Source organism: Sinocyclocheilus rhinocerous, unplaced genomic scaffold (assembly GCF_001515625.1).
Source record: "Sinocyclocheilus rhinocerous isolate Xijiao unplaced genomic scaffold, SAMN03320098_v1.1 scaffold1115, whole genome shotgun sequence".
Classification (NCBI taxonomy): Eukaryota; Metazoa; Chordata; class Actinopteri; order Cypriniformes; family Cyprinidae; genus Sinocyclocheilus; species Sinocyclocheilus rhinocerous.
This window is the reverse complement of record NW_015658514.1, coordinates 1,426,207-1,451,667: the sequence shown is the minus strand read 5'-3', so window position 1 is coordinate 1,451,667 and position 25,461 is coordinate 1,426,207. Positions and strand designations below refer to the sequence as shown.

Genomic DNA, 25,461 nt, shown 5'->3' with positions numbered 1-25,461 from the left:
AGTCGCCATCACTCTCTCTCTGTCTCACAAAGCTTGACACGCATGTTTGGATTTATAAATACACACTCAGATAGGGCAGAGCAATGCAGCTGAAGTGTAAACACTGTGGTTCTGTGGTGTTATCAGACATTGCTCTTGTTTGTTTGAGCATCCAGACGCTGCAACACTGACTCAACCAATGGTGTATGTTTGGTGCAGGACTATCGTTTGGCTGACCAATGGAAGACTCGGGGAACGTTTTACATATTTTTTAAGAGACCAAACCATTTTTTTTCAGCCTTGCATGCAGCCTGGCAAAACAAGCACACTACAACAACTTATCCTGGACCAAGATGGAATGAAGATTATACAAATTTGTCGGGATAGATGGCTGAAATGTATTCAAAATGTTTGACAGCTTTCCTTAACACCTCATGGAGCCTGTAAATTCTATAAACAAATTTATAGTCAACAAGTTAATTGCTGAACATTTATTTAATTGAGTTACTTTTGTTTAAACAATTAAAAAAACTTTAGTTTAAAAAATTAGTGTTTTTACCATTCATTTTATATGAATTTCACTACACTGTCTAAATCTACACTTATTTTCTACATTAAATTACGACATTCTCCTTTGTTAACAAATCACACTGTGTAAACAGTATGGACCCTATCATACACCCGGCGCAATGCTGCGCCAGGCGCTACGCAAGTGCTTTTTACTAGTTTCAGCCCGACGCAGTTGTCATTTTCACGTCCTGCGACAACTGAATTAGAGTGCGCCATTGACCAACAAAAACCTGGTCTAAAGTCTGGTGCAATATCTATAGGCGAGTGAACAACGCGCGTACACATTGCTTATTACACACACAGGGATGCGCAGCAGCACACAACCATTTTTAAAAATTAAAAATTAAAGGATTAAAATGTAAAAGATTATTATTGTGTATGCTACATTAATATAAGAATGCCTACATGTCATAATGAATAGTCATTGCATGTATTTAGATCCGTTTCCTCTCTGGAGACGCGTTCTGTCTTTGCTTGCAAATTCCACCGTGTAAATAGCAAATTTGCCCTGGCGCGAACACAACTGGCTCTTAAAGGGAATGGGAGATGAGACTCTGATTGGTTTATTGCACGTTATGCCCAAAACACACCCATTACTCATTAAGAGAATAGAGACAACCCTTTTAGACCATGCGCCGGGCGCGCAGACCATTTTTCCCGTCGTTAAACTAGCAAAAGTGGATTTGGACACGCCCTAAGTGCACCTGCGCCGGGCGATTTAGACCTTGCACTTAGATCATTAAAATAGGGCCCAAAATGTGTGTGTGTGTGTGTGTGTACATATTCACAAGGCACTAAGAAAAGAATGGATTATAAAATTACTCAAATCACAGTCTTTAGGAAACTTAATGGCCAAATTAAAATCAATGCTGCTGCTTTTACACTGCACTGCCATCAAAATTTTGTCAAAAATTTTACATTTAACCTATCTCCCAACCTTACACCAAACCAAATGGCAATTATTTAAAATTTTACACATAGATACCTTGGCGAATTAGCACACAACACACTATTTTTGTATAGATTTAAAGACAAGTAGAAAGGGGTGAGAGATGTGTGATTATGATGAATAGCATCATAATATGACAACCACTGTCCAGCAGCACGAGTATCATTTCTGTGAGTCAGAGTTGAAATGTGTTACCAGATCTGCAAATAGATGCTTTTCTCTGCAAGTGCCCCAGACGGCAGCGCCATCAATGAGGACACTCGAGGGTTGCTCCCTAGAAGCCTGCAAGTGTCTGTTTTCATGAAAGCCACTTTTTCCCAGACACAGCAGAAAGTACACGTATTGTCCTGCCCTGTTCAAAACACTCTTTGTGTCGACAGTCAAGGTACGGTCATCTGAGATTTGAAGATAAAGGAGTCTGATCTGGGAAAGGGCAGGTTTGACTGTTACGCCATCAGGAGTGACTGTGGAGTTACTTTTCCCTTTTGTCTCCTGAAGTCAACATTTCCTGTGCAATTTACTTTGCAGCCACAAACATCAAAAACACAGCTTTGTCCTCAAACATACTGCATATAATTTTTGAATGACTGTTATTTTTAATATTGTGCATTGTATCAAGAGCTGGAGACAGCAGACAAGCTTTGATGTGTCTCTGCTAAATCGCCTATTATAGACAGCTAGCACTTCTTCAGCTGTGACGTGTGTTCATGTTTAAGGTGTTGTGAGGAGATTACTAATGAGCAGTAGATCCCTGTAAACTTCATTAGGATGACTTTGACGCACTTGAACATGTCACAGTTGCTCTAGGGTGATCATTACCATCAATCTCCATAAGGGAGGGGGGGGAAATCACATGACCTTAAACTCCTCACATTTAATTATACTCACACACACTCACGGGACATATTTATTAGCTGTATTTGAAAACATTCTAATATCAAGTGAGAAGCCCCATATGGGGCTCATACAATTTTATATAGTCATGTGAATCCCTGATCTGTGCTTAAACACACACCGCTGGCAATAACTTATAATTGAGTGTTAATTTCAATATCTGTGCATGATAATTAATTACCATACTCACATATTCATTAACTTATGTGGTGGAAAAAAACATAATTAATATCACAATTATATGCATCCATCATGATAATAAAATGGCAGTAAAAGGGGAAAGTGAATATTCTTTATAAAACTCTATTATTTATTTATTTTTAGTGATAATGAAGAACTGTACAAGGATTTAGTAAAGACACTCACCTTTTTCTTATTGGTGGGACAGATGTAGAAGTTTGTGACTATGATGGTTGTCCCAGGCATCAAGTTGAGCTTTGTGTAGGTTGACCCATAATCACTGGATCTGCATGGAGGAAGGGAGCAAGAAAGGTCATCTTCCTGATATTATCACTCTGTTTAATTACTGAGTCACACACATATCCATCTGGATAGCATCCTCAGATTATTAGATTTAGAGCTGAGAGGCAACAACAACTTATAACCCACTGTGTATAGTCATGTGTTTCTGACACAGAATATTTTTTGTAAAATAAATAGACTTCCCCCCCCCCCAACTAATCATCTTTCTTACACTGGATATAGATACTGTTTGTACACATACTCATGTCTTTTCAACCCCAAATCTCTGTTAAGTTGTCATAAATATGTAAACATGACACTGGGCTTTGAAATATTCACACAAAATAAACACAGTCAGCAAATAACGTAACTTTTTACAACTCAGCTGCACTGGGAAGGGAACAATTACAAACTTGCTTCAAAACATCAGTTTTTGAGCAGTCGTTCTGAAATGTTTATGCTATTGTGTTTTTGCAGAATGTAACAAACCAAGGCTAAGTATACACTACTGCAGACACAAAGGAAAATACATCTTTTTCTCTGCATTTTGGCCTTCTTTCCACACGGAGATGGCATTTTTGTCCTTGTGAAAACAGAGCTTTTTAAAGACACAATCTCCCAATTGGATATTTTGAAAATGCTGTTTCGGACTCTGAAAATGGAGGTATTTAAAACCAGTGATGCATGTTTAGTCATGTAATTCATATTGTACCTATAGATATCTATGTTTTTACCATTATGTGCCTGTTATGTGCTATTCACTTCCACAGTGTTACTTTGTACAATATTCATATTAAATTCCTGCAGAGGCGGCAAACAATTTATTCGCAGTTGTTGTTTTGCGGCAAAACATGAGAGAAATTGACCCTTCGCAAAAACCCACTCTCCTTAGCTCCTGTTGCTATGTCCGACAAACAATGCCAATCTCACACTACACATCATGTTCTCACACGGTAAAAAATACATCGTGGAGCAAAGAGGAAACTGACAACACGCCAACAGACAAGACAGAGCAGGTTACTTCTGGAATGAAACAAGGTCTCAGCTTTCAAATTTTTTTTTAAGAAATTCAAACAATAAATACGGTTTTGTGACTCTTTAATGTGTCGTGACAGATCACTGTTGCGCCTCAGTTCAAGTGGCACGTGAACCGATCGTCTTTTCATATTTACTTAAAGCACGAAATAAACATGAATGAACATCAGAACGTATTTTATTTCAACCATGGAAAGACATCAATACACACAATTTTTACAAGTTTAAGTTCACCAAAGTTCATCTCTCCTGTCTAATTTGTTTGTTGGGCAAGATGGCGGATTCGGCGTTATGATCGCATGTCAATCAAGCTCTTTGCGAACGGTCAATTGAGTTTTAGAATATACATGTAATGCGGTTGAGTGCGACCTGAACGCACCAGTAAGTGGTGAGATATTTTGCTAATAAAATGATCATGCCAGAAGAATAGCATGAGAAATTCATTATGTCTGGTCTCTCTGTATCATCTAAGTCAGCTTTTATTACATACGCATGTGCTATAACACACTTTTACGTTTTCTGATGTTTTGGTGTGGATGAGAAACTTTTGCAAGACACTTTAAAATGCTAGTAGTATGGACAGAGAGCATTCTGAAATGAAAATGCTGTTTTAAATGTATCTGGATTACTGTAGACATAGCCTAAATGACTGCTATAACAAGAATGTTCAATTTGATCCTGACCACAACGGCATGTTAAAAGCTTGAGCAGACTCTGGTGAGGTCAGCGTCAAATCAGTTTTAAAGATGTTTCAAGTGTGGCAGCTAATGTGACGTCAACTAGCCAGAGATTGATGTCAGCTCAAGGAGAAGCTATTTGAACTGCTGTAGATATAAGACATGACAAGGCAGCATCACAGGTGTGGAAATATTTGCAAAATTCAACCAGGCGGACAGCTGTGGCCTAAACCAGTCTGACACTGTCAGAACCAATCATTATCACGCAACACAGTTACATGAAATGCGCTTAAGAACAAGGTCAAGGTCACAGGGTTACGTTTAAAGTGACTATGTCAGTTTCTTTTACCTCACTGTTAACATACTGTGAACCCTCAGTTAGGTTGAGAGAAAGCATACTGCTGCTGGCAGCCGATATAGTGTGCAAAATGCCTGATCAAAGACTATTCCTCAACACAAACATACAGCGCTAAAGACTTCCCCCATAGAACTAATTAAAAAACAGAAGTGAACAGAACTCTTCTCTGGAGCTCCTGCTGAGCTCACATTTTTGTTTCTTACTTGACAGAACGGAGCAGAACAGAGGTGTTTCAGCTCGAGAGGTTTAAATGAAAGCGGGAGGGAAGGCTGGGCAGGGTGGGGGAAGTGGGCTACCGCTGATCATTATGCCAGGCGTCATGTTTCCAACATCACAGCGAGGTATCATGGCAGGATGAGGAACTAGAGGAGGGTCTGAGGAACAGCATCCTACAAACAGCCTTTTAAATTTAAACATGATGATAGGGAACATGACGGATTGTGCTTTTCAAAGTAGAAATTTGAAATCAAATATCAAATAATTAAAATGTAAATGTCTTTTTTTTAAATGCTTGTTAACCCACCCACAATCAGTATATAATAAAAGGAAGAAATAAATAACAAAATAAAATGAAAATACTGCCATGTCGTCATTTTACATAGTGTTACCGCTTGTGCTTGTTATCAAACTTGTCCTATCCTAAAATGAATACAGTTTCCAGTATCACTCTAAAATAAGATGGTATAATCACAAGAAAGGCACTGTTTTATTATTACTGTTCAAAATTTGCTTCATTATTACCAAAACATCCTCACCTTGGCTACATTTAATTAACAAAAATACCAAAAAATAATACCAAAAAGCCATGCTTATTTTTAAATCATAATTGGATTCCTAATACATGCCATTCATTAAGAAGAGTCGAGTCTGTTAATTAGAATACTCAATCAGACAATGATGGCGTTCAGCGTCTCAAAGTGGAGTCAAACTCGGCAGAGGTCATCAGTGGAGTTGGTGGAGCGAGTGCCAGAAACAGCCAACTCATTAAGTAAATCCTCTTGTGGAGAGTGAAATGTCAGAGGCCTCAGAGGAACATTATGTAACTAATAAAGCTAATTTGGAGGATTGTGTGGCACGCTGCGCTTCGGTTGCCAAACGTTTCGCTAATGATGCTAACTAAATCGGATGGCTCATTTAATGCCACTGATTAGCTGACAGGACTAATGCCGTTGGTGAAGGAGGAGTGTGGATAATAGAGAAACATGAAGGGAAGAAAAGGTGGAGAAGGAGAAAAGGGACAATACTTCAAAACTTCAAATCTAATTGATATCCAGTCAATGATTTTGACTTTCCATGATAAAGTATTCATACAAAATGTTTCAAAAGTTTGGTCTAATAATTTTTTAAATGTTTTTAAAAGAAGTCTCTTATGCTCACCAAAGCTATTGTGAAATATTATTACAATTAAAAAAAAAATGTTTTCTATTACAATACATTTTAAAATGCCATTTATTCCTGTGATGCACAGCTGAATTTTCAACAGTCATTACTCCAGTCTTCAGTGTTGCATGATCCTTCAGAAACCATTAACAGAAAAAGAAAACAAGGTGCATTTCAAGACAATTGAGATATATTAGGCATAAAATATCTCGACATCAACAGGATCATCTGCCAATCTACTGATAATGGTGTATCCTTGATAATGTATCAAGCTTGTAGAAAGTCAAATTAGTTTTGAGGCAATTCTAAATCTCAGAATAAATCAAATTCTTGCCATGAGGGAAAGTGAACTGTTTCCAAGTTTGGAAATGAACAGAAAACATTGTGACTTTCTGTATTCATTTGGGATCATGAGTCATACTCCGTGCAGACATTCGCTGTCACACTGAATCACGGTTCAAGGTATGAGAACAGCCTGTGTATTTGGAGGGAAGCGCTGGAGGAAAACAGTAAGATCGAAAAACGTACAAAAGCATCTACGCATCGAAGAACGTGCACATTATTTTTCAAAGCCATGTACATGTCCTTGTCCTTGACTGTTCTTTTTTGCTTGTTGATGGATCTCTACTGAAAATAACCCACATTTTGACAGGCATACTTGATTTCTGTGCTTGTGTAAAATCCTTCAGACCACCACTAGAGACACAGCGGGAGGTTAGCATTAGCGTCAAACATAATTTACGTGAAGTGGTGTCATAAATATTCTCTGACAGGTCTTCCAAAAACTAGACATTGGCCATGACCGGCACCTTTAATAGACTCCCTGCATTTTAAACAGGCAATTTGTCTTGTCCTGGTGATCTGACAATGACGTGCTCTTTGTTATTTGTACTTTTAAATTGAAATTATTTTTGTTGTTGAACTTGCAGTTAAGCAATGTTTTTGTTTTGCTAACTTGAAATGTCACATATGAAAATGTCTGGTTGCCATTCACCATTCAAATAACGTACTTCCCAAAATATACTTGGTGAAGCTGCTCAAATCTGCTTGTGATAAGCCTGTGCCCACTATATTAAATTCTAGTACTTTTCAAATCTACAATGTGAATAAATTAAAAGCAAACAATATTACGTCAATCAAAAAAATGTTTCACCTTTGAAAGTCTATAGCAGAATAGCACTCCTGCAGCTCAAACAGTACAGCATGGTGCTAACAACATCAGGGTCAAGTATGACTCCCAGGGAATGCATGAACTGATGATAGTCAAGTAAGGTCAAATCAAGTCACCTTTATTTCTATAGCACTTTTTACAATACAGACTGCAGCTTCACAGTAACAACCAAGAAAACAGCAGAATTTAATTCTGTGTAAGAGGTTCTAAAAACACTCAAAAAAATGATTTTTTTGATGCTGTTCACTTTATTTAAACAATTCATTTTGATTTAACACCATGTATCAGGTTTGTCATTCAAACGTGACTGCATCTTGTTAAACTGACTTGAAATGGTTGCTTTTTGGCTTAACTCGATGTTTCCATTTTGAAAGAACATGTTTCAATCAAGTACCTCAAAATAAGCTTTACACTTCCCATCATGCTTTGCACAGGACTGGATATGGGGAGAGAAAATGTTGAAATAAAGTGTTATTTTATGCATTTTTTTAGTAAAATGTGATAATAGGGAGACTTTTTCATGTCTAATGCTCTATTATGTGGGCATTTTAAAAGACTTTCTATTGGTGTATTTTGTGCGAGTTACCATTGTGGTGAACTGCAGAGCGTGGTTGGGTTGAGGACCTGCTTAAAAAAAGTCTAAAATACTTAAATTAAAAAAGTGACTCCAATGAGAGTGCTAGTGCATGATGTACACATAGTACCATCCTTAAACTGCCAACAACTAACATCATATGTGTAAAGAAAAGTTATATCTTACTTGCTAATGTTTTTATAACACTTTGGCTGAACTTGCATGGACAGTGGTTCTACATGATGTAAACATATTATCTCTACTCAGATATTTCATGTAGGATGAACTAAAGCAAACAGAGTAAACGCAACTAAAAGTAGACATGTCCTAATAACTTGATTTATTCATGTCCAAATAACATGGTACAAACACGTGGAACCACTGTCCATGATTGAATCATGTTCAGCCAAAGAGTCATTTTTTTGAGTAAAGACAATAGTGGCATTATTCAGTAGAATTCAGTTCAATTATTATTCAGCTCAAAGTATTGTTTTGTTTAATGCAGTTTAATAACAGTGTAAAGTTATTTATTCAGCTTGAGCCAGTTCAGTGTTGATTCAATTCAGTTCAATAACAGTGTCAATGCTGCAAGATGCGATTTAGCTATAAAGTAGCTCTACAGAAGACAACAGTGTCATTATCCAACCTAATTCAGTTCAAATTTTGTTCTCATCCTCCAACAGTGTCAGTGTAGGCATATTGATAATATTCAATATTAAGTGCATTTTAGACCCCAACTACGCAAGCCAAAGGCAACGGTTGCAGGGAACCAAAGCATCTCAGTCAGAGATCCAGTTCTCCTCTGGCCTAAGCAAACAAACACAGTATGATAATGATTGGGGTATGTTACACCTGCATTAGATGGGAATGGAAGAGTTGTAGTCTGTCCAGCAGGTTGAAACAAGAAGGTAGAGCTTCTGTTTTTAGTTTAGTTTAGCCAGATTAACCAGTAGTATGAGACTGGAATATTAGTGGTCAAATACACAATGATTGTGCACCTTGTTAAAGTTGGCGTTGAGGTCCTCACTGGTCCTGTCATGACGTGTTCATAGGTAGCCAAAGGGATAAGTGATACAGTACAGTACGTATACCTTGAGTGAGAAGTCAGTTACGTTTTTATAAAAGTGTCTGCCATGTCTATGACTTTAGAAAGGACAAATTGTAAATCAAAATATGTAAATGGTTAGTAAATCATGTAACTGAAAAAGTGCATATAATTTCTGCCCACTGGAGAGCATACAATATACTGGCAAATAATGTGGCATTTCTTGAACATTTACACAATTTCAACATGTTTTACGAACTACAGTATATTAGAACAGCAACTAATTAATTACTCATTCAAGAATTCTTAAAGAACGAAACATTGAATAGGGTCCAACGTCTTTGCTGACTCATATTTGCGTCAGTTTTTAAACACCCTGTACACCATTAAGATGCACAAACAGGTTGAAGTAGGCCGTGAGGAGCCAGGTATCAGCACTCAAGAGGATCTGTGAAATGTTTACAACAGTACAAGGTGCTTCTGTGCCACCGTGCAGATATCCCCTAATATAATGATTCTAATTTCCTTTTATCCTTTGTGCTTGTTGTTGTGAAAATTAGAGGTATTTTAGTCCTTCTGCATTAAGAAACAAGAAGCTCTGGTGCTGGATGCTGGCAAATGTCTTGTAAATGCATTTAGGCCAAATTCACCCTTTGTAATGACATGCAAATAACATTGAAATGTAGCTTGCTGTGTTATTTATTCCTAAGCACTAAATCAAATATTAATTATCTCAATATTACATTGTTCTATGATATTCGTAATAAAATAAAAATGAAAAAGGGAAATATGCCGTTTGAACAGTCAAACAGAAAACAAAACAGAAAAACAACTGAAAGTACACAACAGCCTCAACAATTGGCTTCTACCTTTGAATCATTAAAATCATTTTTCTGGCTGAAAACCCTACAGTAAAAGGATTCAAAGACTGAAATGAATACTAAAGAGAATGCCAAATTAGTTATAAATAAACACAACAAATGCTGAAATTAGGAAAAAGTCATTTCCAAGTGTGTGATTGTCTCAGTGGGCTCTGTGTTGGCTCAAATATCAGAAAGTGGAAGCGAAACCAAACCACTCTTTAGTAAAGTTTAGTAAAGGTTGTCTATCGAAATTCTCTGCACGAACAAGAAGACTTGCGAGAGAAGCCACAGAACAGCCAAAAAAATCACTTTGAAGGTTCAGTAGCAGAGAATATGAAAGCATGTCTGGATTTTGCCAAAAAAACATAATAGTGACCTGAACACAATGAGAAAAGAGTTGTGGTCAAATGAGACATAGATCTTTCTAGGGAAAATCACAGTGATCCGTGCAAAGCAAGTCTAACACATCATAAACTTCAAAATGCAGCTATTGTACAAGGATGTGTGGTGAACTGAATTAAGAACAAAATAAAAGAATTGCTAACCTGATGATACAGAACAAATTGCAGCAGATTAATTAATGCACTTGTAATAAGAAATCCTATTACAATATTTCAATATAGTTTTTGATATAAACTCAATGAAATGGCCACTCCATTCAAAGATGCCTGAAATGTATTTGGTAGTTATTAAGCCACTGCTGATTAATTTACACCCCTCATATTATACTGCCGGGGGGCAATTAATTCTCACTAATGCCTTCTCACTTACTATTATGAAAGGCTATCATACGGTTTTTATTGCACAGAGAGCAGGAAAAGGTCATGAGACTTCATAACTCAAATCTGTGACTATTTTAAGGCACACTATTCCCATAAAGAGAATGTTTATGATATGGCTTTTCAAGAATCTGTATGTTTGTATTATATTATTAGGTTACTGACATAAATTTGATTAACAGAAAAGATTGCCCTGTCTTTTTTTGTGAGAAAATATGTAAAGGAGTAGTTTGCCTAAAAATTCTGTCATTATTTAAAAACTGACTAAGGAGCAGTGAGTCAGTCAACATACCTACACTGCGCATCTGAGGGTCTTGAGTCTTAATTACTTGAAAAGGCAAGGAAATGTAGAAAGAGCAAACCAACAGTTTCTCCATTCGGTAGGGGAAGGTTCACAAACCAGTTAACCAAAAGGAGAGATCATTTGATGGAAGCCAGTAGAGAGAGAAAAGAGAAGTCTTGTTGAATCCATGTGTCCACGAAAGTTAAAATGACTCACTATGTTTGTCTTGATTAGCTCTGACATCTCTCAAACCGAAAACCACCATCCACCCTCCAACCCTCCCAAAGGGCATTACCTCACCGCTACTCTGTAAATAGCATATCAACATTCAAACTAACCAGAACGCTTCTATTGTTTACAAATAGCTCAAGGGATTTGTGAAAACTGTCAACACTTCACAGTACAATACATTATTTCATAGCACTTATTTTTTAACCTATTTAAAAAGGTTTCTAAAAGATGCTCATCAAATTTTCTATTTAAAAAATATATATATATATATATATATCAAATCATTTATTCCTGTGATGGCAAAACTGAATTTTAAGCAGTCAATACTTCAGTCTTCAGCATTACATGGTCCTTCAGAAATCAGTCTAATATGCTCATTTGGTGCTCAAGAAACATTTCGTATTATTATAAATGTTGAAAACAGTTGTGCTGTGTAATTATTTTGTGGAAACCGTTATCCTTTTTTATTTTTTTAGGAATCTTTGATGAATAGAAAGTTAAAAACCATACCGTGATATAAATTTTTGGTCATACCGCCCAGCACTAATTCATCACACAGGCATTTTCTCCTAACAGCAGAGCTGAATCAGAGGGAAGCATGACCCAACACTCATGGAAAGCCCTTAGGGATGATCTGTGTGGTTTGCTTTCAGAAAAATATGTATCTATAATTTCAAAGACTCAGTGTTGCAAGGGGGCCTGGTCAGCTGCCAACTTGAGGCTGGGAACACAGAGATAATTCTGACTTGTGCAACTATTAAACAATCTGGTTAGATACGGACACGACCAAAGCAGTCACACAAACATTCTGAAACAGGAATCATGCTGCACTCTTAGAAATAAAGGTTCCAAGAGGGGATATTCACAGAGATGCCATAAAAGAACACTTTTCAAAGAACCTTACAATGCACATTTCTTAAAAGAACCACTTTTCTTACATGTAAAGAACATTTTAATAATCTAAAAAACAATCTTTTTTATAATCTTTTTGCACTATAAAAAACCTTATGCACAACGGAAAGATTCCATGGATGTTAAGATTCTTCATTGAGCCACTGATGCCCTTAAAGAACCTTTATTTTTTAAAGAATGTAGTATGATTTCTAATATTGAGTAGAAAGACCCTCAGGCACACACACATACACACAGAGGGAAAAACTCTCATTCACACCTTCAGAAACATAGACAGAGTCTTGTGCCTGTGAGTACTGGGCAGCAGTGCTGTAATTGGGAGCATTTATCTAAATGACACCCTCATGAGGACCGCTGGGACCAGGCTGAGAATTCAGAACACCAGTGACATACTTTATTTCTACTTTCTCTCTCTCCCTCTCTCTCTCACTTTCTCACTACATTTCTTATTCCTGCATTAGATATAAAAATGACAGGAAGCACAAGATTTCTGAGGAAATTATAGCAACAAAACAAGTATGAGAGTTTTCTGATATTTATTTCTATGGACACAATGTAAGTGAGGGAATATATAATATTAAGTAATAATTCATTTTAAGGCCCACTCTAGATTTTAAGACAAATCTTTACAAAATCAAATCAATGACTGCATGAAATGACATGATATATGGATTCATGGTCAGTAATAGACAGTAGACATCAGTAGAGATCTTTTTATATTGCAGACATATTGGTCAATAAAGCATAAATATTTAAAGGGGTCATATGATGCTGCTAAAAAGAACATTATTTTGTGTATTTGGTGTAATGAAATGAGTATGGGTCACCATACTTGGCCACATGTCACGTCACTTTTCACTTTTTCACTTTTCACTTTTCAATATTACAGCGAGAATAAAAGTTACTCCTTCTTTCTTTGCGTGAACATTTGTGTGGCGTTATGCAAATCTTCCCACAGAGCGACGTAGGTATGTTGGGGCGTGTTAGAACGAGCCGTTTTAGGTAGGCGTGGTTGACTCTTAACTTTGATAAAGAATATCTCTTTGGATTTGAGACTTTAGTCTTTGCAACTTTACAGATCTTCTTTATGCACCAAGAGCTTGTAACACTCCAAAGAGAAAGGAAAAATTTAAATCGCATCATATGACCCCTTTAAAGCCTGCTTCAGCGTATATTTGTAGTTATCCACAAACCAGTATGTTTCACATGAACATGAAAATATACAAACACTTGCATATGGTTCGATTTTACGTTGATGTTACTCAAGAGTGTTTGTCCTCTGAGCAGCGTTTTAACACTAATTTATCAATTCCATCCAATAACGTGAATGATTTATTTTAAAAATGGCTTAAAATCACTTTACTCTTTTTATATACAATACATCATATCTCTATAAGATGCTATTGATCTGTCAGGTAAACTCTTGTTCTGTGATACAACATAATTCTTCTATTATCAGCTACCATATAAACTATAACATCACCTACTGCACAATCTCTCAAAATCTCTGTTTCCCTTATCTTCGAGATGCTAATTGACCTTTGACCCTCGATGGAAGATCTGAAAGACAATTTGTGTGCTACTGGGTTCAAGGGTCATATCGCTAGGGAAAACTCCCCATCATGGCACCACCGGACAGCTGGGAAGCAATCGTTCAAATAAAGGAGAAATGGCAGGTTGACAGACAGACGGGAAATCAGTTAACAGCAAGTCAAAGCTTTCCTGACAAAGAGAGTGTTTCGGTTAGACGGATGCTTTGAAGGCAAGAGATATTTTATACTGTGTGTGTGTGTGTGTGTGTGTGTTTGACTGTGTTCTTTGTTTGTTTCCCTTGTAACTGTTTACGAGGAAGTATTCTGACACAAATCTCTCTGTTTGTCTGAGGAATCCACAATGTATCATCCATAACACTCCTCACAATTTATCTAATCTGAGAGGGAAAACACAAACACTTAATGGGAACTGAGCTTAAGGAGCTCTGTTTCAAACAAGCTATGATAGAAACAAACAGAGCAAAAAAATAAACAGTCTCACAGAAACTGCTCATTAATATACCATAATCTTAAAGTACATTATTCCAATGGGATTAACATAGAAATCTAAATTCACAAATGCTTTATGTACGAATCCAATACAAACATAATGCATCTGCTATCTCTCTGCCCGCTTCCCATGGTCTCAAAGACATTTCTGCTATATGACAGATAACCATGTAATTACACATATAACTATTTAATCTCTCCTGTCTCTGACATTTTGATGCTGAATAAATTAGCAGAGTATAAATATTGTAAAAGTGATGGTGATTGACTGATGAACTGAAATGACTTGGTCTTTGCTTCTGCCCTGTTATATCACCCCATGCGTCCACTAAACACTCAAGAAATGTGCCCTTTGGAGCTTCTTGTAGCCGTCCATTAGCTACTGCACATTATGGCATCCATTAACATTTTACAGTGCTGCCCATTTTGAAAACGGAGATTGCTGAAAGCATAGTTGGACTGAAAACCTCATTCTGTCACAAGCTTGTCTTTCATAAGTGTGAAATTTATTGGGTGTGATTTAAAAAGGCAGCTCATTTATGTAATTGCATTAAAAGCACACTTGCTTTTATACTGGACTCATAATGTCTAAATTTGCCGACAGCTGGCGCTTCTGGGCTGTGCATGCGAAAGAGATAAAACAGTTTTTGGCCCATCATCAAACATACCATCATTTGATGTGAGCTTATTTTTATGTGGTAACACCACACACTAACAAAGCAAAGGACAACTAGAAAGAATAAAACTAACATTATTACCCCAACAAGAAACTCTGGTATCAGCATGGAGGAAAGAGTGAGAAACAGAGAAACACTTGCTGAGGACCGACTACATTCAAATACACCCAATTAGGAGCACCTCTGTCTCTCTCTCTCTCATACACATGCACAAACACATCATACAATCCTGAAGACCATAAACAATCCAATTAAGGGCCAAAGAGGGTGTATTTACAAGGTCTGTGCTGTGTGTGTGTGTTCTCTCTGACAGAACCCACATGTGACCAGACATTGCACATCGTCAACAGGCTGTTAGTTCAGAGACAAGTACATCTGTTCATCCCCTAGGGACTCTTGTCAAAATTTCACATTAGCTAAGCAGACACACACACTCAAACAAACAAACAAATACACACACGCTTACTTGCCTATTTAAATCAGGACATACTGTAGACTTCTATTGTTTTACAATACAAAGGCAATTAAAATAGTTACAGATTAATTAAAATCCTTTATATACTGTGTAAATGTATGGGACTTTGATGTATCTATAATTTTGATTGCCTTTGCATATATATATATATATAAATATCATGTATTATTACTTAAAACATGACATACTATTTTAATGAATGGAATATAGCATGTTCTTAAACCTTGATATATGATTTTAATTAATGATTTTTTTTCCAAATAATAATGTCCAACATCTTTGAGTGTGTAGAGGTATTTTCACAGATTTCTCTGAGATTCTCAATTCTAGGGATGAACACAACAATATTAAAGAATAACAAGGGTGCTCTTTTAAAGCATTGCTCCTTTTTTGTCTCATATGGTCCTGAAAAGCAAAAATAAGAGAGACACGTTTCTAACTATTAATCAGATACAAATCTGAAGCCTCATTGAGGTAATCAATGTATTTGTGATGTTGGGGGGTTAGCGGGTACTAAGACACTTGATAACTTGTCTGAGTGGGGCTTTTGAGAACCATTTACACATTTCCATCTAATCTCTCTCTCTCTCTCTCGCTCTCTCTCTCAGTGTGAGGTAGCACAAGAGACAGGTAATCTAATCAGCAGTCCACTTAGCATAATTGAAATACATAGTACTTGACTAGGAAAGAGGAGTGATCTATTTCACTTTTGTCATTATTGATCCATCCTCAAAAGAACCGTGTTTTATCCTGATATGCAACACATCAAGAGACTCACGGCTGCTTTGAATCTCATTGATCTGAAACAAAGTAAACACTGAAGGAAAATGGCTAAGCCTTAGATCCTGTACAATGTCTATACACCTAGTGTAAGTAGTTCTAGTGTTTCTTACAGGTATCTGTTTTTATAACATTTTAATTTATTTATTGATTTACTTACTTAACCACCATTTAAGTTAATTAACATTAGGTACACATAACATTGTAACATTTCTCACTTCAATTAAAAAAAATCTACTTCTGAACATCAACTGCAGGGTGCAAATACTGCCCCTTAATAAAAAAAAAAGTAAATTTTTGACATAGTGGTTCAATAAGTGGGTCAGATGTTAATTCAGAAACCACTGTAATGAATTCAGAGTTCCGACTGATTCATTAAAAGAAGAGTCTTGAAAGAATCATTTGTTCGGGACTCAGACTACTCTGTTCTTTATGTTTGTGCCTTTTAGCTCAAATTCAACTCATACTGCAAGCTCTCAACTCAGACTTAGCTGAAATTTATTTTGTTATGCCACGCCACTGATGATTCATGCTGTATAGTGGTTTGGGAAAAACTGGGTAGGTCACATTAAGTACAAATTAAGATATTAAATTGCTTTGAAGTCAGACACTGATTTAGATGTCGTCTGTACAAGGTTTTTGTCTCCAAAAATGACCTCTACAACATCCACAAGAAATATCTGCAGACATCTGTGTGTGTGTGTGTGTGTGTGTGTGTGTCTCCAGTCCCTGGGGGTCTCTGTTAGCAGTCAAAGCAAAGCAAGGCATCCATTAGAAGTCACACACACATTTAGGTGTCAGGTTAGATTAGGTTTAGCCCATGCATGGGGTGACAGGAAGGTTACACACACAAACACACTTTAGTTTCACTATATTAGTGAGAAGATCTCCTAGATGCAATGCCTTATATATGGAGGTGATGATACTTGCAAACCCCCCCCCCTAGTTACTTGGATATTTACTAGTTTTTTACAAACTAGTAAATATCCAAGTGAAGCAAAATTTGGCTGACTTATGACCACTTCAAATGTCCTCACAAGTTTTTTATATGTTTCACTATATTTCTGAGGCAAGGGAAGACAAGCATGCATGTCTAATGATTGCATGGTGCAATAACATGGAGGCGGGACGTTTAAGTGTACAGTCACAGAATGTACCAATCTTGCCACAGTGCCCTAACTAATAAAACACAGAAGCCATCATGAAATGTAGGTCTTGTAAAACCTGTTGCTTCTGAAGATTTGCCAGTAAACTCCAGTAAAATCAATCGGTTATAAATTGCATTATCGACAGATGTGTCTGGATATGGTAAACATATGACATGACACCGAAATCTAAAACATTTTTGAAAGCTGACTTTAAAATAAACATAAATATGATGTGTCAAGTCACCCGTTTACACAGCAGAAGTTCATTAAGTGCCCTCTCTGCTGTTCCTGTCCACTTGAGCAGTGTTTTGGAAACGCAGCAGATGCTTCTTAAACTGTATGCCACACTACCCTTGGGAAATCAGGTCAGATTTGATCAATCTCAAAGCACAGCACATGGTGAGCCAGGATAAGCAAGTAGAAAGGGAAGTTCATGTGTGACCTGATTAAATAAAAGTGAACAGAGAACAGACGTGTACTCTCTGACTCGCTGATTGATGCAATGTGAACAGGAAAAAGCCAAATTAGCCTGCTTTAAACATTGGTTGGACAAGATTTGTGATGGTGCAAATCCCAACATATTTTTGCATACAAACAAGTAAAACTTAAATAGCTGTCCGTAAGTAATAGGAAATCAGGGAGTTCAACATTATGGACATGACAAACTACTGTGTGGATATACATTTGCTTGTGTCTCTGCTTCTCTCTAGCATTAAAGTTACGTCACCCGCCGTGACGTCTCGCCCAGCTGTTAGTCTGATTACACACGAGATTCAGAGCCCGTCACGCTGAACGGCGTTCCCCTAGCGTTTTCGACGCAGCTCGAGTTCCTGAAGAGGAACTTAAATAGCTGTCCGTAAGTAATAGGAAATCATGGAGTTCAACATTATGGACATGACAAACTACTGTGTGGATATACATTTGCTTGTGTCTCTGCTTCTCTCTAGCATTAAAGGGATAGTTCACTCAAAAATTAAAATCCTGCCATCATTTACTCACCTGTATGACTTTTTTATTTTCTTCGGTGAACATGAAGACATTTTGATAAATATCTCAGTGTTTTTCTGCCCACACAGAGGAAGTCAACGATCAACAAAATGGTTTGGTTACAAATATTCTCCAAAATATGTTCTTTTACTGTATGTAAGTCATGCAGGTTTGGAACGACATGAGCATTTTAAGTTTTGGGTAAACTATCCCACATGTTGAATTGTATTTTTGCCTATGTATTCACTGCAGGTCACTTCACACTCACTGACACTAAAGGTGCATGTGCAGAATGTCTACAGATAGAGATACGGCAAGCCTGTGAATGTTATGGTGGAAACAAAAGAAATTACAAAAAATGTATAATTTAAAATATTACATTAAGATTCATTGCAAGCATTATTGCCATGGCAATAGCAATTCCTGGTTATGACAGAGTTTAGGATTATGCATCTGTTTCTGCAAAAGTTATTCTGATAAGATGTTCAGAAAAAAAAAAGAAAATATTTTCAGGAAATGAGTGAACTGTTTATATCCAAGAGAAAATAACTTTGACAGAAACAGCTGAACAGACATTGTAGAGTTCAAGTCCAGGCAGAATCTGCAGACATTCATGTGTTCAAGTGGAATGGATTTAAACATGGTAATGTTAATAAAAACTAAGAACACTTATAATGGTAGCTAAAAGCATAAATTCAAATTAGTCACAATATTTAATGAAGGAACATGTCAAGGCCAGGGGATGTTGTACTGTACATGTGCGGGCGTTCCTGTTCTGAGGAGCGCACATTCTGTGTGGGCCTTACGGGAAGGAAAGAATAATTACAGAATAATATAAATGAGGATGATGCTTTATTTACCATTGATTCTAGTCAGTCTTGATGGTGATGTTTGCAGATCAGCCGCTGGGTTCTCATATATTAATACACCATACAAACAGAGAGTTAGATTGCTGTTTGCCTCGCAGAGATGAAATCTAACAAAACCCCAGGGCCAGATGGCCTGAGGGGTAAATTATGGAAAAGCCCATTAATTTCCTGTCACTGAAATGGAATTCTGCAATAGTTCCCAGTTTCTTAATTTCAGGATGTTCGAGTGTGAGATTTCACTACATTATTCACTGTCAGAAAATAATTTTTTTGCATTTCTAAGTATTTTGCACTTTAAAAAGTGATATACAGCAAATGTCAAAATGACTATGCCTTTTCAGAAATCGGTTTTCCTATTGATGCACTTTTAGCCTAATAACTGAACATTTCATGACTAATAGATTAAAAACTGTAATCACATTAGCTGTAACAATTGTCTGTATTTTTCATACAGATCAACATATAAAAAAGGCAAATGTGTGCCTTGTGGGAATACGCTAATAGCCCAATGAGGGCCATTAAGAATGACATGTTTACAAAGGCTGTCTCGTTTATGAAATGATATGTATGTGCTAAAGAGTTTATGGATGGTCCCCCTCCCCCCACCTCTCCAATGACTCTCATCGAAATTTCTTAATGTTTTTATGAATTCCCAATTCAATAACTCCAAGGTTTATAAGCAAAAGCCTTAAGCCATATTTCTCACTTTAATATGACACCTCCTACTTAAGCTACCCAAATTTCATATTCCCTACACAGCAGTGGGAGCTCATGTTGGCACATATCCAGCTTCTCGTCTTCAACTCCTCTCTCTCTCTCACCCACTGTTTCTCTGATCTAACATGACATATATCGATTTATATTTAATACAATTCACTGTAATTGGCACTTGGGCACTTTAAATAATTTCAATTAAGTTTTCAACACATTCTATATGAGTTTAGGCTTAATGAGAAGCATGAAATGCTGCCAAAATCAGCAACTTGCAGTAAACAGTCGAGAGACAAATTCAATAAGTGGCGGGTTCAAATTAGTCTTTATTAGATTCTGGTTTATATAAACATTACATCAGTAAAATCTTACACGAATAAATCGTGTTTATTCTGGAGCTTTATGAATTGTCTTTGTATGGAGCTGCATAAAAAAGTTATAGAATTTGTTTTCCAGAAAATTAAAGGGGTCATATGATGCGATTTCAATTTTTCCTTTCTCTTTGGAGTGTTACAAGCTCTTGGTGCATAAAGAAGATCTGTAAAGTTGCAAACACTAAAGTCTCAAAACCAAAGAGATATTCTTTATAAAAGTTAAGAGTTACCCACGCCTACCTAAAACGGCTCGTTCTAACACGTGAAGCGGAGTCCAGCCCGGGGTCGCCACATGTGGTTGCCGCAAGCCCGCACGCCGCTCCTTCGTCAAATCCGCCGGCCACGCCGTTCTCAAGCCCGCCGGGCTCCGCTCACTCTAGCCGCCGTGTGTGATGCAATGGAGGACCGTTTCCTGAACCTGCAGAGTAGCCTACAATGCGTCTCTGCTCAAAGACCGTTTCTTTAAAGTGAGTTTTGGGCAGTGTAGAGTAGCGCTTGTTGTTTGTCATTTCTCCGATCACAAATGCAGACAGAGTTTTATGTTTACGCGATGCAATGCAACGCAACGCGTAAAAAGACAGTTTAAGTCATTATAATCAGTAATTATGTCCCCACTGGATGCAACGAATGCCTCGTTTGTAATGGGTTTTAATGTTTATGCCTCGTCGCTCTGGCTGGACACGGCATCAGCAGTATGTGAGGGGCGTAACGTTTCCGTCTCACGCTTGAGGTATTCGGCCAATCACAACGCATTGGATAGCTGGCCAATCACAGCACACCTCGCTTTTTCAGACCGATGAGCTTTGTAAAAATCGACGCGTTTCAAAACACACCAATACACAAAATAATGTTCTTTTTAGCAGCATCATATGACCCCTTTATGAAGCATACAGGTCAGGAATGATATGAGGGTTATTAAATAATGACATAATTTTCATTTTGAGGTGAACTAATCCTTTCAAAGCTGAAATACAAGTCCAAATAAAACAGGGATTACAGAAACTACAGCAAATTACAGAACCGTTAAATGGGCCGGTAAGAACTGGACTAACAGCATACCTGAACATACACGATGATGGTGAGTAATGCCATCAGTCACACTCTGAGCCAGCGGGTATCAATTACTCAATTAAAAGAGCTAGCACCCCCTCTTCCCCACCGGGACGCAGTGGTCAGCAGCAACACGGCGGCCTCCTTCCAGCACCCAGCAGGACCTTACAAAGCTATCAGCTAAGAGGATTAGCACTACGCCAGTGTGCAGCCTGTTTGCTGAGTGTGCCCATACAGTGAGTCTGGAAATTATGATTAAATATAGAATCACATGGATAGAGGGCTCTCCTTCGGATGTTATAAATATTTTCATAATAATAAGAGGATAACACGTTCGATGTTGTTGGTGTAGAACACAGTCTGGCCCTGTATGTAATGCATACTGAATACGCTACTCCCATCTGTGAATTCATGTGTTTATTAACAGTAATGACTGTAAATTAGGGCTGTGCAAAAAATCAAATGCGATTTTCATGCGCATCTCGTCAGTAAAGCCGCTCCTGTGATTAGTAGTAAATCTCCAGCACGAGCATTCAGATGGAGTGGCATGAAAATCGCATTTCGATTTTTTTGCACAGCCCTACTGTAAATGTGTACTTACATTAAATTACACTATTGGATACTACTACTACTACTACTAATAATAATGCTCTACAATTAAAGGTTTAGTTCAAAAATGAAAATTAGTCCATGTTTTACCCTCAAGGCATCCTAGGTGTATATGACTTTCTTCTTTCAGACGAATTCAATCGGAGTTATATTAAAAATTGTCCTGGCTCTTCCAAGCTTTAGAATGGGAGTAGGCAGGTGTTTTTGTTCAACAGTCCAAAAGTAGTCAAATAAAGTGCATCTACCATATTTAAAATGATATAAACACCTTTCTTTCACTTCTGCTAACTGTCGTAGGCGGAAGCCGTTCCGGCGGATGATGTAGGAGGTATGCGTAGCGTAAGCGCCGGTGATTAGTGACGAATGCGGAAGCACGACAGAGAGAGAACAAAACAAATCGTCGGTCACGAATTAGAAGCACAAAACGAGGTTTCGTAAAGAAAAATGTCAGAGGATTTCGATAAAAGCCAAGAGGAGACTGGTTTTCCTTTGGTAAACAAACGTTGGTTTCCGCGAGACTCACACGGGCATTCGCTACGCATCCGTCACCCGGCAGAAAGGCAGTCTCTGGTGAACGCGCGTATGACAGTTAGCGGAAGTTACAAAAAACTGTTTATATCGTTTTAAAAATTGTTTTGTTTTTTTTTTACAAAAACGCATCGATTCGCTACAGGAGGCCTTTATTCACCCCCCAGAGCCATGTGAGGCACGTTTTAATATGGATAGATGCGCTTTATTTGACTACTTTTGGACTGTTGAACAAAAATACCCGCCCATGCCATTTTAAAGCTTGGAAGAGCAAGAAAAGTTTTTAATAACTCCGATTGGATTCATCTGAATGAAGAAAGTCATATACACCTAGGATGCCTTGAGGGTTGAGTAAAACATGGACTAATTTTCATTTTTGGATGAACTAACCCTTTAAAAGAATAGTTCACCTAAAAATCATAATTTATGCAAGAAGATAAGAAAAAATTTCCACTATTTTTTCCATTCAATGAAAGTCAATGGAGACCCTCCTGACTTTTATTTTATGCTCAACAAATGTATTTTTTTCAAAATATCTACAGAAAGAAAGTCATACATGTCTGGAATGACAAGATGGTGACTAAATGATGACAGAATTTTCATTTTTTGGTGAACTCTCTTAATATTTATTTAATATTTCCCTTTAATATTAAATCTCTTTAATATTTATGTATTGATAATCTACAAATAAACAGTCTGAAATGCTACAGCTTTATCTTATGACAGTATGATAATCATATTTATGCACACATAGCTGTTTTGTCATTTTTTTGGAGAATACAAGTGGAGACAATACCTGAAATACCAGAAAACCACTGCAAAATTTCAGAAAATCTGTAATTAAAGTTAATTTTGGTTTTGTCTACAAAGCAGTATTATGGATATAATGAGCATACATACCCTACATTAAATAACAATCTCTCACATCTTATCAGTCATGATCATATTAAAATAATCACTTCAAATCCTCCCCGTCATTAACAACACAATCAAACGAGCACAGGAGACAGATACAGTCAATCTCTTCTCTCTCCCTCTACGTGCCATTACAGCTCGGGACGATTGACTCATCTTACAGTTTAAGGACTAATTAACTTAATGTGCCCACATGTGATACAACATTAACCACATTATGTGATGGGCCTGTAATGCTGAAGTGGAACCCTGATTGTTTTCTGGATGGGTAACTCAGTAATCATGTGGTCTGTCTTCCTTTTGTTCTTAGGTGCCTAAAGTGTCTGTGATGCTGGAACTCAGAGCGTGAACCTGTCTGTCTGCAGCTGAGTTATTCACGATGAAAGTCAAGGTCTCCTTGGGTCTGTATTCATGTCTTCATTGGTTTGCCTTGCCACATACACCCAGACAAGCTGAATCATCAGACAGCAGCACACAGCGCTTGATAAGTCCGGCTAAACCAAATATTCCTGAGGTCTAGGGGACATAGAGCAGGCTGCAGAACTGACAATATAGAAAATATGTGCCCAGAAATAAAAACAGCAGCTGAAAGATTTGAAAGTTTTACATGCAATATCAGTTTCCTTCTACCTGCATTGTACATTGTTCATCTTCACAACTCCTCAACAGCATTCAGGAGTAATGAAAGCATTTTTAATGAATGCGTGGCTTGTTGGTGTTCATTCATGGTTTGGTCAACCAATTTCCATGTTAGGCCCCAAACTGACTGTCTGTTCTTCAGAGTGCCAGCGCATTCACAGCAACCAGCTAGCGAAAGCGCAGCACACTTGGCTCTCTCCAGGACTTCCTATACTTCAGAACTTCCGCAGGACTGTTCGTTCCCCTGCTACTCAAGGGCTTCCATAGTGTGAAAAGTGTGTGGGATAGTGGGGGTGAAAGGGAATGAGTGAGAGGAGGAGGAGGCCAAAGGCTTGGCAAAGTATGACAGCATCTGTGTTGGCCACTTTTGCTTTAATTAAGAAGCCCTTCAATGCTTTCAGTGTGGATTTCTCCCCAAATCGCCATTTCTTTCCTCATTACCTTCTTTCTCTTAATGCCCTGGGGCTTGGAATAAAATTGTAAAGGATCATGGGAGGTTATCCACACCGTTATTCAGGGTGGAGAAAGTCTTGTTGGGTCTCAAACCAATCAAGTCATTCAAAGAATCAGAGCCAGCGTTGCTATAAGAAACAGCAAACTCTCTATGGTATTGTGGATGAGAAAGTGTTCTCAGAGAAATATTAATAATTAGCTATCATATAATAATCTCATTTTACTTGTTCATTTCAACTATATAGGCTGTGGCTCATTAGTGATGTTATTTACATAATCAGGCTGTGTTCACAGTATAATTAGTCAAATTGAGCTCATATACTGCATAACAGTTGTCAAATTATCTATTTTGAACATTAATATCCAACCTCACTTATATAAAAAATTAATATTTTACCTGTTAGCATACGATTAGATTTGTATGAAAGCATAATTTTTATTGAATAAATAAAAGATAAGCATAAAGTTCACCCATAAACCCAGCCTTCATTGGGAAGTAAGCAAATCGTATGAAAAAAATCCAAATGAGATCTTACAAATTCATGCAAATTCACCAGCAATTTGCCAAAATATAAAATAGTTACAAGTTGCCATAACAGTGACTGCTCATTTGCTAAAATATGCAACAGAGCTTACTGCATCGAAGACTCCCAATACGATGTGCTCTACTTGATCTTCCATTCCAGTGTGACTAATAATCCAGGCTCAATATTAGCTATGATTTTGAACATCTTTACCTTGCAGGGTAGGTCAAGTCATTATGCAATGAGTTGACCTTAATAGGGGACCGCATCTAGGGTATATCTCTTTGGACCTTTTACCAAGCCAATTTCATTATGTTCTGAATAAACTGTACCTGTCAGTGATTCATCTCAGTCACTTCAGTCACCATCCAGGATAATCACCCGATCACAGTCACCTGAGTTCTGATCACCCGCACCTGCTGTCACCAATCAAGCCACACTACAAATACACACACATCACAGTCACTCACTGTCCGGTCTACCGTTCACTCCTATGGACTGTTCTGGACTCTCTCTAC

The 25,461-nt window shown here is 37.5% G+C and overlaps 1 protein-coding gene across 1 annotated transcript in view; it reads right to left on the bottom strand.

Moving 5' to 3' along the window:
* Nucleotides 1-25,461, bottom strand: part of LOC107722356 (VPS10 domain-containing receptor SorCS2-like) — a 135,634-nt gene that overhangs the window by 32,844 nt on the left and 77,329 nt on the right. Inside the window, exon 5 of the mRNA XM_016530682.1 lies at nt 2,759-2,858. Coding sequence (XP_016386168.1) covers nt 2,759-2,858 — 100 coding nt within the window. The remainder of the gene's footprint in view (nt 1-2,758; nt 2,859-25,461) is intronic.